The sequence below is a fragment of the Elephas maximus genome, chromosome 2 (genome assembly GCF_024166365.1).
Source record: "Elephas maximus indicus isolate mEleMax1 chromosome 2, mEleMax1 primary haplotype, whole genome shotgun sequence".
Classification (NCBI taxonomy): domain Eukaryota; kingdom Metazoa; phylum Chordata; class Mammalia; order Proboscidea; family Elephantidae; genus Elephas; species Elephas maximus.
Window position 1 is genome coordinate 234,008,310 of NC_064820.1, and position 12,956 is coordinate 234,021,265.

At 39.0% G+C, this 12,956-nt stretch overlaps 1 protein-coding gene and 1 non-coding gene across 2 annotated transcripts; both read right to left on the reverse strand.

The window, feature by feature from the left end:
- Positions 1-226: 226 nt before the first annotated feature.
- On the reverse strand, positions 227-1,611 carry LOC126068515 (olfactory receptor 2G3-like). Its single transcript, XM_049871180.1, has 2 exons — positions 1,527-1,611; positions 227-1,182 (listed from the first exon to the last, which is right to left on the reverse strand). Exons 1-2 carry the CDS (start codon positions 1,609-1,611, stop codon positions 227-229), a joined length of 1,041 nt encoding a protein of 346 aa, XP_049727137.1.
- A 5,991-nt stretch (positions 1,612-7,602) lies between these two features.
- On the reverse strand, positions 7,603-7,705 carry LOC126070799 (U6 spliceosomal RNA). The gene has a single exon (XR_007516316.1). It is a non-coding gene; the product is annotated as a U6 spliceosomal RNA (small nuclear RNA).
- Between the last annotated feature and the right edge of the window lie 5,251 nt (positions 7,706-12,956).

Genomic DNA, 12,956 nt, shown 5'->3' on the forward strand with positions numbered 1-12,956 from the left:
GACATATGGGAAGAGCTAGGAAGGAGTACAATGGTTTGTTTGAGATTTTAAAAGATAGCACTTTTGCGGAGGATGAGCTTCTCAAACATGAGGATGGTCGATGTTGAGATATGGGACATCTTTTCTTGGAGCTCTTGAACACCCATTTGGAAGCACAGAAGGACCAATACTCATTGATGGTGTGCTTGTGGTTGGTAGAGGCAGGATTTTTATGACTTTACGCTTTTTAGGATTTGTCTCCTTTCTCGGATTGTAGCAGTCTCTTCAATGCCCTATTCACATCCTTGTTTCTTAAGGTATAGATGAGTGGATTCAGCAGTGGGGTGATAAGGCAGTAGAGGAAGGATGTGAACTTGGCCTGGGTACTATTGGCAGGGGGCTGGAGGTACACGTAGATGGATGGCCCATAGTACATGATGACAACCACCATGTGGGAACTACAGGTGCTGAAGGCCTTACGCCTTCCTTCAGCTGAAGGTAACTTCAGCACAGCCCTGGCAATGAAGGTATAGGAGATCAGCACAAGCAATGGAGCCAGCAGTACAAAGGGAATGGCTCCTGCAACCAGTGTCAGGTCGTTAACAGTGGTATCTTCACAGGCCAGCTTGATCAGGACAGGTAGCTCACAGAAGAAGTGGTCCAGAATATGATGACCACAGTGATGAAGCTGGATAGTTAGGGTGCCTTGGAGCAGAGAATTGGCTAGGCCACTGCACCAGGCTGAAACTGCCAGCTGCATACATACCTGAGGATGCATGGTGAGGGTGTACTGGAGTGGCCGGCAGATAGCCAAGTAGCGATCAAAGGCCATCACTGTTAGCAGAACGCATTCGGTGCATCCTATCCAGTGGAAGAAGTAGGCCTGTGTGATGCAGCCCCAGGAAGCAATTGTCTTCTTTGGCCCCCAGAGATTGGCCAGCAGCTGTGGCAAAATAGTGGTGGCGATACAGAGGTCCTGCAAAGAGAGATTGTCTAGGAAGAAGTACATGGGAGTGTGGAGTCTGAGATCCACAATGGTGAGAAGGATGATGAAGATGTTTCCCACCATGGTCAGGATGTAGAAGGCCAGGACCACTCCAAAGAGGGGCCTCTCCAGCCACGGATAATCTGAGAAGCCCAACAAGACAAACATACTTGGGAAGCTCATATTTTCTCCTTCCATGGTATCTAAGATTTGTATAGCTGGAATACAAGAGACAAGGTGTAGAGCATAAGCCTAACTTTTAGGTTTCAGTCGCTCCATGGCAACATTACAAAATCTTCCATATGTTAGTAAGATAAGTTTTGAAAATGTTAGGAGAAATTTTCAAAAAATGGGACTAATTCTGTTTAAACACTGCCCTAGCAGTTGCTACTGAATGAGAGACAGAATTGGAATAAACTAGATATGATGAGAACCTCTATCTGGAGCCCAGTATTCTAAGTATTTGTTTATATGAAGATTTCTCCTCTCTTTCTGTCTTTCCCGTACTCCCTTTCTCCCTCTGTCTGTATCCCTGGCTTTCTCAAATGTGTCTGTCGTATACTGAGTATTAAGCATGCAGAATCTGAGGTAGCTGCTGAATTTGAGTGTGCGTCACTCATGGACTTGGCCAGATCACTCAGCCTCATTATGTTTCAATTTCCTTATTTTAAAATTAAGAAAAAGAAGAGTCCTTACCTTATTTGGATTTGTATGTTTATTTGAAAATTTTGAATGAATTTTATATATCTATGTCTGTATCTGCATTTGGAAACTCTGTAAGTGCTACAGCTGCTAACCGAAAGATAAATCTGCATCTATCTATCTATCTATCTATCTATCTATCTATCTATCTATCTATCTATCTATCTATCTATCTATCTATCTATCTATCTATCTATCTATCTATCTATCTATCTATCTATCTATCTATCTATCTATCTATCTATCTATCTATCTATCTATCTATCTATCTATCTATCTATCTATCTATCTATCTATCTATCTATCTATCTATCTATCTATCTATCTATCTATCATCTATCTATCTATCTATCTATCTATCTATCTATCTATCTATCTATCTATCTATCTATCTATCTATCTATCTATCTATCTACCTACCTACCTACCTACCTACCTACCTACCTACCTACCTACCTACCTATCTATCTATCTACCTATCTATCATCTATCTATCTATCATCTATCTCTCTCTCTCTCTATCTATCTATCTATCATCTATCTAACTATCATCTGTCTGTCTGTCTGTCTGTCTATCTATCTATCATTTATCTAACTACCTACCTATTTATGAATGGTAATCTCTATATAAGTGCTGTTGTTCTTGTTAGGTGCCATTGAGTTCGTTCTGACTCATAGCAACCCCATGTACATCAGAACGAAATACTGCCCAGTCCCGGACCACCCTCATGATCATTGTTATGCTTAAGCCCATTGTTGCAGCCATTGTGTCAATCCATCTCACTGAGGGTCTTCCTCTTTTTGGCTGACCCTCTACTGTACCAAGCATGATGTTCTTCTCCAGGGACTGGTCCTTCCTGACAACATGTCCGAAGTATGTGAGACGCAGCTGCGCTATCCTTGCTTCTAAGGAGCATTCTGGTTGTTCTTCTTCCAAGACAGACTTGTTTGTTCTTTTGGCCAACCCTCCCAGTGCCGTCGAGTCGATTCCGACTCATAGCCACCCTTTAGGACAGAGTAGGACTGTTCTTTTGGCAGCCAAGGGTATATTCAGTATTCTTCTCCAACACTACAATTCAAAGGCATCAGTTCTTCTTCAGTATTCCTTATTCATTGTCCAGCTTTCACAAGCATAGGAGGCGATTGAAAACACCATGGCTTGGGTCAGGGGCACCTTAGTCTTCAAGATGATATCTTTGCTTTTCGACACTTTAAAGAGGTCTTTTGCAGCAGATTTGCCCAATATGTCTTTTGATTTCTTGACTGCTGCTTCCATGGCTGTTGATTGTGGATTCAAGTAAAATGAAATCCTTGACAACTTCAATCTTTTCTCTGTTTATCATGATATTGCTTATTGGTCCAGTTGTGAGTGCTTTTGTTTTATGTTGAGTTGTAACCCATACTGAAGGCTGTGGCCTTTGATCTTCATCAGTAAGTGCTTCAAGTCCTCTTTACTTTCAGCAAGCAAGGCTGTGTCATCTGCATAACGCAGATTGTTGATTGTTGATAAGTCCTCCTCCAATCCTGATGCCCCATTCTTCCACATATAGCCCAACTTCTCAGATTATTTAGCCAGGATATAGAATGAATAGTATGGTGAAAGGATACAGCTCTGACACACACCTTTCCTGATTTTAAACCATGCAGCATCCCCTTGTCCTGTTTGAACAACTGCCCCTTCATCTACATAGAGGTTCCTCATGAGCACCATTAAGTGTTCTGGAATTCCCATTCTTCACAATGTTATTCATAGTTTGTTATGATCCACATGGTTGAGTGCCTTAGCATAGTCTATAAAACACAGGTAAACATCTTCCTGGTATTCTCTGCTTTCAGCCAGTATCCATCTGACATCAGCAATGATATCCCTGGTTCTGTATCCTCTCCTGGATTCGGCTTGAATTTCTGGCAGTTCCCTGTCGATATACTGCTGCAGCCACATTTGAATGATCTTCAGCAAAATTGTGTGTGTGATTTAATGGTATTGTTCGATAATTTCCGCATTCATTTGGATCACCTTTCTTGGGAATAGGCATAAACATAGGGTTCTCCCAGTCGGTTGGGCAGGTAGTTGTCTTCCAAATTTCTTGGCATACATGAGTGAGTACTGCATCTACTTGTTGAAATATCTCAGTTGATATTCCATCAATTCCTGGAGCCTTGTTTTTTTGCCAATGCCTTCAGTGCAGCTTGGATTTCTTCCTTCAGTACCGTAGGTTCCTGCTTATATGGTACCTCTGGAAATGGTTGAATATCAAACAATTCTTTTTGGTGTAGTGACTCTGTATATTCATTCCATCTTCTTTTGATGCTTCCTGAGTCGTTTAATATTTTCCACGTAGAATCCTTCAATATTGCAAATCAAGGCTTGAATTTTTTCTTAGTTATTTTAGCTTGAGAAATGCAGAGTGTGTTCTCTCCTTTTGATTTTCCATCTTCAGGTCTTTGCACATGTCAGTATAATGCTTTTCTTTGTCTTCGTGAACCCTCATTTGAAATCTTCTGTTCAACTCTTTTACGTCATCATTTCTTCCTTTTGCTTTACATACTTGACATTCAAGAGCAAGTTTCAGAGACTTCTGACATCCATTTTGGTCTTTCTTTCTTTTCTGTCTTTTTAATGACCTCCTGTTTTCTTCATGTATGATGTACTTGATGTCATTCCACACCTCATCTGGTCTTTGTTTATTAGTGTTCAATTTGTTAAATCTGTTCTTGAGATGGTCTCTAAATTCCGGTGGGCTATACTCAAGGTTGTACTTTGGCTTTCGTGGACTTGTTCTAATTTTTTTCAGTTTCAACTTAAACTTGGATATGAGCAACTGATGGTCTGTTCCGCAGTCCCCGCTGACCTTGTTTTGACTGATGATATTGAGGTTTTCCATCGTCTCTTCCCACAGATGTAGTTGATTTGATTCCTGTGTATTGCATCTGGCAAGGTACATGTGTATAAACAAACCAAAAAACCAAACCCACTGCCGTCGAGTTGATTCCAACTCATAGCAACCCTATAGGAAGAGGAGAACTGCCCCATAGAGTTTCCAAGGAGTGCCTGGCGGATTCGAACTGCCGACCTTTTGGTTAGCAGATATAGCACTTAACCACTACGCCACCAGGGTATGCACATGTGTATAGTCACCGTTTATGTTGGTGACAAAAGGTGTTTGTAAGGAAGAAGTCGTGGTCTTGCATAATTCTATAATTTAATCTCCGGCATGGTTTCTATGACCAAGGCCATATTTTCCAACTACTGATCCTTCTTCTTGTCTCCAGCTTTCACATTCCAATCTCCAGTAATTATCAATGCATCCTGATTGCATGTTCGGTCAATTTCAGACTGAAGAAGTTGGTAAAAATCTTCAATTTCTTCATCCTTGTCCTTAGTGGTCTGTGTGTAAATTTGAATAATAGTCCTATTAACTGGTCTTCCTTTTAGGCGTATGGATATTATCCTATCATTGACAGCATTGTACTTTGGGATAAATCTTAAATTTTTTTTTTTTTTTTTGATGATGAATGCAATGCCGTTCCTCTTCAAGTTGTTTCCCGCATAGTAGAACATATAATTGTCCAATTCAAAATGGCCAATACCAGTCCATTTCAGCTCACTAATGCCTAGGATATCAATGTTTATGTGTTGCATTTCATTTTGGATGACTTCCAGTTTTCTTAAATTCATACTTTGTACATTCCACATTCTGATTATTAATGGATGTTTTGCAGCTGTTTCTTCTCATTTTGAGTTATTCTGTATAAGCAAGTGAAGGTCCCAAAAGCTCGACTCCATCCACGTCATTAAGGTCGACTCTATTTGACGAGGGAGCTCTTCCCCAGTTGCCTTTTGAAAGCCTTCCAACCTGAGGGGCTCGTCTTCTGGCCCTATATCAAACAACATTCTGCTGCTGTTCATAAGGTTTTCACTGGCTAAATCTTTTCAGAAGTAGACTGCTGTGTCCCTCTTCCTAGCCTGTCTTAGTCTGGAAGCTTAGCTGAAACGTATCCCCCATGAGTGACCCTGCTGGTATTTGAGTACCAATGGCAAAGCTTCCAGCATCATAGCAACATGTAAGCCCCACAGTACAACAAACTGAAAGATACATGGAGGGTATAGGTGTTAGTTACTATTATGTATATCTAATCTACATCTGTATCTGTACCTATGTCTGCCTGGTTCTCTCTCTCTTTCCATTCATTTACAAAACATTGCTCTCCTGTCACAATGAAAGGAGCTGGTTGTCCTTTTCATTGGGCATATCCCTTTAAGAAAATTCCTCAAGGAAATATAACCTAATGTTGCCTTTCATCCAGTTAGGTGAAAGATATATGTATGCTAAGATTACCAAATTAGAGGTTGGCAGTGCCATTATAACAACTTGTATGTCTGAACTCCTTCTCTGAGGAAGTGAGCAGCATATGGTTTACTTTATGTAGTCCTCTCTTGTTTTCTTTTTTTGAGTAACTCCTGTGTTCCCAGTTTTCAATGCTTCTCATTTCTCCTTACTCATTTGCTTATTCTTTTACCTCTTTCTCTCTTATTTCACTCACTTTTGCCTTTGCATTTTAAATAATATTTTATTGTGTTTCGGTGAAAATTTACACAGCAGTTTAGGTTCCTATTCAACAATTTCTACACAAGTTGTTCAGTAACATTGGTCACATTCTTCACAATGTGTGAACGCTCTCATTATTTCTGTTCTAGTTGTTCCATTTCCATTATTCTAGTTTCCCTGCCCCCCTTACATTCTCATCTTTGTTTTGAAGTAATTGTTGACTGTTTTGTGTCACGTAGGTGATTTTTTTTAAAGAGTACACTACTTACAGGTGATATTCATTATTTTTTAGCCAATTTGTCATTTAGCTACAGGGTGACCTCAGGGGTTAGTTTTGGTTCAAGTTTTGTAGAGTATGTCAGGGCAGTAATCTCAGGGAGTCATCCAGTCACAACCAAAACAGTAGGTCATAGTTTTTTTTTTTAAATAAATTTGATGTTCTGTTCCACATTTTTCTCCCCTCCTATCAGGGCCTATCTATTGTGGCCCTGATTAGAATGGTTGGTAACAGCAACCTCGTACCATCTAGTTCTGCTCTTAGGGTAGATGAGGCTGTGGTTCATGTAGACTATTCGTCTTGTAGATCAATTTCTTCTTTGAGTTTATGGTTTACTTCTTTCTATTTTGCTCCATATGAGTAGAGACCAAGGGTCGTATCTTAGATGGCCACTCGTAAGCTTTGAAAATCCCAGACTCAACTCACCAAACTAAGATGTAGAGCATAACTTTATGAATGTATTATGCCAATTGCTTGAGATGTCCCATGAGATTATGGTCTTAATCTTTCAAATGCAGAAATCCAGGCCTGGGAGGTGTTTGATTATGTCTAAAAAGTATCCATAACTGTGCCTTCTATGTGATTTATTATATATATGACTATATATGCATGTAGTCACATAGATGCATGTATATAAAAAATATACATATGCATATATCTATAAATGCATACATATATGCATACTTATACACATATATGCCTACATGCATACATATATAGTTGCACATATATGTTTTGGTTATCTTTGCTGCCAGTTCAAAATTATAAATACCACAGCAATTTCCAACAGGTCCTTTTTTCTTACGTACTTTTTAGAGAAATCATTTACCTCCATCAAGCTGTGTATACTTTATCCTCCTTTGGTGTTACCTTTCCCATCACCAGGTGTATACTGTCTAGAGAGTGAATTCCCCTCCTCCCCATCCCTAGTAACTAAAACCACTGTCATCAAGTTGATTCTGACTTATAGCAACCCTATAGGACAGAGTAGAACTGCCCCTATAGGGTTTCCAAGAGGTGGCTGGTGGATTCGAACTGCCAACCTTTTGGTTAGCAGCTGAACAATTAACCACTATGCTACCAGGGCTCCTTCCTGGTGACTCCTAATGGAAAATATGGAACACTTCACAAATTTGCACACCATCTTTATGCAAGGGCCATACTAATCTTCTCTGTATTGTTTCAATTTTAGTATATTTGCTGCTGAAGTGAGAATGCCCCCCCTTGCCTTTTCATCTCATATTTTATTTTTCTCTGTCTTCCTACAGATTCTTTTTCCAAAATTGTGTTATCTCTTATCTGTAGGCTCTGGATTTTCAAGATGTGTAATTTCATTTTCATCTCAAATTTCCTACCTTTTATAGGAGATTTCTTCTTGAGTATCCCACCAATATCTCAAATGTGGCACATCCGAAACTTAGTTCACCACCACTTATTGGAGAGGTAAGCACTTTCTCCCAATTCTTTTAATGTGCTCAATGCAATCACCGTTGTTACACCCTCCAGTAGTTTGGTGTTATCCCCTGAATAGGCCAGAAAGGCAGTTACTGTTGGGCTATCATTTAAAAGCCCTGATTGCCACAATGATTGAGTACATTTCCCTTAAAAATCTGTTTGTAATTCTCATATTATCTCACTTTTTATTTACATCACAAAATTTACCAGGTAGGGAATGATTAAGGAATTTTCACATAGCAACTATAACTGCTACAGTTTTATGGATATTTATCAGACTGTGGCTTTCTAGAAAAATTTACTGATTTATTTGGAAATAGGATAAATAGAATTGATTCATGAGAGGGAGAGATTCTGGACAAGGTAAAAGATTCCCTTTCCAGAAGTCAAAATCGGGTTGGCTGCCATTAGTTACAATCTGAATTAATCTCGTTTTAGTTGCACTTACAGTCTCTGTATTTAAAGGGGATCTTCTACCCAATCCTCAGCCTTCAGTCTTAGCAAATGGCATTAAAAATAGCAAAATCCACCATGTGGTTTTGCTTTTTAGTTTTTTCATTCTCCCAGCCCTAGGTTTTGTTTTGGATATGGAGACTTTCTCAAAAAAATTATTATCTCCTTAGGAACTTTTGGGTCCCAGAGAAGATGGATTATGAAATGCCCCTTGAGCTCTATACTTAATTTTCCTCTTAATAATAACTGGCTTGACTGACTAAATGTAAGTTTGCTTTTGGGTATTTCTTTGCTTTTCATACTTTTCCTGGTGAATTGACAATTTTGTGGACCTTAATTAAGACAATGTCTTGAAGAAGCTTTTACATTCCATGCTTAGAAGTGATGTTTGCCTGAAAAAAAAAATCTATCCTCCACAGGCATAGCCAGATAACATTTTGTAACCATTTTCAATGCCACCGTTTGACACCATTATTACCAAAATTGTTTGGTATTTTCTACACTCCTTTGGTTTTCCACCTGAAAACTAATTTGACAGAATTTTTTTTTAGTGGATTAACTTTTTCTGACTACCACATTAATTGCCTTTATTATATTATCTCTGTGTTCCCTTATTCATTCTTCTATCCTTTAATCTCACTCTTTTATAGTTCACTATACAACACAAAGTCTGTCTACACAGTACATGTTTTCATATGCACCAAATTTTAAGAAGATTTTATCCCACAATTGGGAAGTGTGTAGATGATATACATGAACTAGATTCAATAAAATAAATATCAGGTACTTGGAAAAATAATTTCAGGAGGACTGAAAAAACCACATGAGCTAAGATTTTAAGAAAAAATACAGCAATATCATTTTTATTTATGTTTGAAATAAAAAAAATAAACAAGCATTGCAAAGGCACATTGTGATACAGTCAACCTTCTTCAGATAAGAAAATAACTTTAAACAGGAAAGAGATCCCCGAAATTCTGTTGCCACCAAGTCGATTCTGACTCATATCGACCCTGTAGCACAGAGTAGAACAGCCCAATAGGATTTCCAAGGAGCAGCTTGGTGGATTCAAACTGCCAACCTTTTGGTTAGCAGCCTAGCAGCCAAACTCTTAACCACCGCACCAGGGGACTCTGAAATAATTCCCAGAGGGCATTTTAGCACTATATTTTTAAGCAACTGGAATGAGCACCATACATTTTAACATGTATAATTCTTTGGCAAGTCTCTGGGTAGTACAAATATTTAATGTACCCAGCTACCAAACGAAGGCTAGATTGGAGGTTTGAGTTCATTAAGATGTACCTCAGAAGAAAGGCCTGCTGGCCTACTTCTGATAAATCAGCTATTGAAAAGGAGTGCAGTTTTACTCTAACACTAATGGGTCAGCATGAGTCAGAGCTGACATGATGGCAACTGGTTGGTTGTAATTCTTCATGGAAATTACAGCATGATATGTGGAATTGACTAGAAAATGTCTACCATCATGGACAATTCTTGAGGTACAGAAGAACTACCACAGACAGCAGAGTCACATATTATGCCAATATTCAAAAGGAGAGAAAGCAGAATTCAGGAACTAAATATCACCGAGCTTGTTAGGCAACCCTGGAAAAACCCTTGAGAACATTATTAAATAAATAGCTTGTCAGGACATTGAGAAAGTGTGATCAGTACAGCAAATGTAGGTTAATTCTAATAAGGCATGAAAAAATAGCTTAATTAGGGGGTTAGGGCTTTATAGGTTGATTGAGTGTGGGAGGGGCACTATGTACATAAGGTGGGGCATCAGCATACAAAAGAAGTACAGTTTTTGTATCTAGAGTGAATGTATCTACATCTGCATTTTGCTGGTCACAGACACTGTGACTCTAGGCAGGGCTTTGGGTAAGGGAGTCAGCACCTAGAGCCTCAGTTGTGGTTGAATCACCAAATTTTGGTAATACCGCAAAAAAGAAGAATTCTTCCCGATATTCAAGAGGGAATTAAATGCCCTACTGGGTTCCCTTATTTCCGTAATGCGAGACTGGTTATCTATCACTGTGATCGTTCTGTTTCCAGAGCCACCCAACCCAACCTATCCTTCATGAAAAATCCTCAGAAACTACATTCCTCATTTTACCTCTCCATTGTTTTAGCGATAACAGACCCTTAAACAGCAACACATGACACTCAGACCCATCTCTGATTTAGCCTCTGTTTTCTCTCTCTTACTCTCCCCAAGATCATCCTCTCCATTAGTTGCTCCAACCGTGTTTGAAAAGCCACGTACTCCAGGCTATGTTCCTTTGCAAAGGAGAGTTTCTCTCTTATCCCCCTACAGTAACCTGTTGTAGAGCTACTTATCATATAAGACCTGGATCAGGCATCATCCCTTCTGTGAAACTCCCTTGACCGCCTCTTTTTTGTGCCCATATTTTACTTCATATTCTTTTCCCACTGAAGTGTCTAGCTGGCCTCCTTTTCTGCCTTGAGAACAGTTTAGGAGGTTGATCTATGTTTTTCCCCTTGCCTCTCTAGAGCCTAGCCTAGTTTTGGCCTATAAAAGAAGCTATTAAATAAATGCACAATAGTTGGATTCTGTGGTTACTCAGATTTGCACATTTAATTTGCTTCCATCATGTCAATCTAATTCTATCTTCAGCTACTGCCCCTCATAAATGCTCAAGTTAGGTTGATCTTATCTACTTTTTTAAAGCTCACTCACAGTGATTTTTGTCTCAATTCACTTGCTGATTATGTTTCTTTCACCTATTAACGCTGATATCTTTCCATTTCCTTTCCCAAATTCTTCATTTGGTCCAAATTTTACCTTTTTTAAAGCCATTTGTCTCTACCAGCATGTAAGATGCCGGGTGGGAGAAATTTTACTTTCTGTTGTCTTGGTTTTTTTTTTTTTAATATTATTACTCGTACAAGGCTTGATGCATACTAAAGGCTAAATGTGTGCTTCGATGATTACTTTTCTCTGTTTCTTCTCTCTCAGTTCTTCAGCTGATGTCTTTTTCTTTGCCATGACTTCAAGAAATGTATATATTTATACATGTATATGTACAGTGAAGAGCTACGGCTACTAACCAGAATGTCGGCAGTACAGATCCACCAGTTGCTCCTCAAAAACCCTATGGGCCAGTCCTACTCTGTCCTGGAGCGTTGCTCTGAGCTGGGAGTGACTCAGCGGCACACAACAACAGCATAGATGCATCTATTTATATTTTTAATTTTTTTCTTCCTAATATGTACCTGGGCTTGAAAATTACTGGTGGTGGCGGTGGTGGGAAGGGGGTTATATTTAAGTTTAAGAGAACTATCTGTTAATATTTTACCTCATGTTACCTTTAAAGTTCATTTGATATGTGAGAGAATCTGCTTTAGGAATCCCTTTGTGGAATTTACTAGAAATGAAAGCGAGAATTATTAACACACACCCTCAAAGCTAGACTAGCCTCTCATATTCACTTTACCTTGAGGCTGAAAGAAGGAAGAGGTATACAGAATCCGGGAACCAGGTCTTGGTATGTTAAAAACTGTGTCAGAAAGGTGCAGATTTTCTTCAGTTGAGAGAGGGGCAGAACTAATCCAACTTCAGTCACAGGAGAGGGCGCTTGTTGACACGGGGTGGGTCCTCACTGAGATTTCTTCTTTTGCATCCTTTGAGACCTGAGGTATTTCATGTAAGTAATTAGTTCAGGTGCCACGTTTGTAGAGACAGGCATTCTGGAGGGATTTCTGCTACTTCTGATGTCTCATTTTTAGAAAAACCTTTGCCCTAGGGAATACGTCTGAATGAGCTGATGGCAAGATTCCAAAACAATAAAACTGTCCCAGGACAGAGTTGAAATGAGACTCTAGTGACATTTGTTTGTTTTCATATCTAATAATACACAGAAAGGTAGACTAATGTCCACCGTAGGGAACTCTTTGTAAAAATTACTTGGTCTATTACATGTGAAGCAGCAGATATTAAATATAAATACATCACTTAAGCAGAAAACTAAGTAGTTTTTAGAAAGATTTAAATCTTCTTGTCATGGAGGGTATCTTTTGGCCATGTTTACGAAATATTTTATTTCACAATACTGTTTTTCTTGAAATGTTTTTTCCAAATTGTAAAACCCTCTTCCCATATTGCTATCATCACCACCCTTAAGATAACTTCAGAGAAGATAAAAATTGACTGGGATGTTTTTGAACAGTTTATTGACTATATAGACTTTTTCCACACCAAGAGCACTGACGATGACTTTATGTAAGACGAGCTTGCAGAGAGAAATGGCACATTTATAGTTGAGCTTCAGCCCAGTTTATACAAGGAGATACACCCATCTTCTGCATCCACCCCATGTTATTGAAAGATAAGCAAGACTATATTCACAGAAAGATCTTGTTCTCCCTCCTGTGGCTTGCAGGCCCCTGCTGTCTTTTCCACATTCTCTGAAATGTTTAAGTGGTTCATTATACAGACTCCAAACTCCTAAATTTTATGTAAAGAGAAACCTGGCTTCCATCAGAGTATCAGTAATAGCTCACATTAGGCAAAAAGAGTCATAAAAGT

Bases quoted from the DNA above. Each gene is read 5' to 3' on its own strand.
- LOC126068515 (XM_049871180.1), bottom strand. From the start codon at position 1,611: ATGAGGCTGAGTGATCTGGCCAAGTCCATGAGTGACGCACACTCAAAT. The intron at 1,183-1,526 runs GTATACGACAGA...CTTGTATTCCAG, and splicing joins TTCTGCATGCTTAATACTCA to CTATACAAATCTTAGATACC.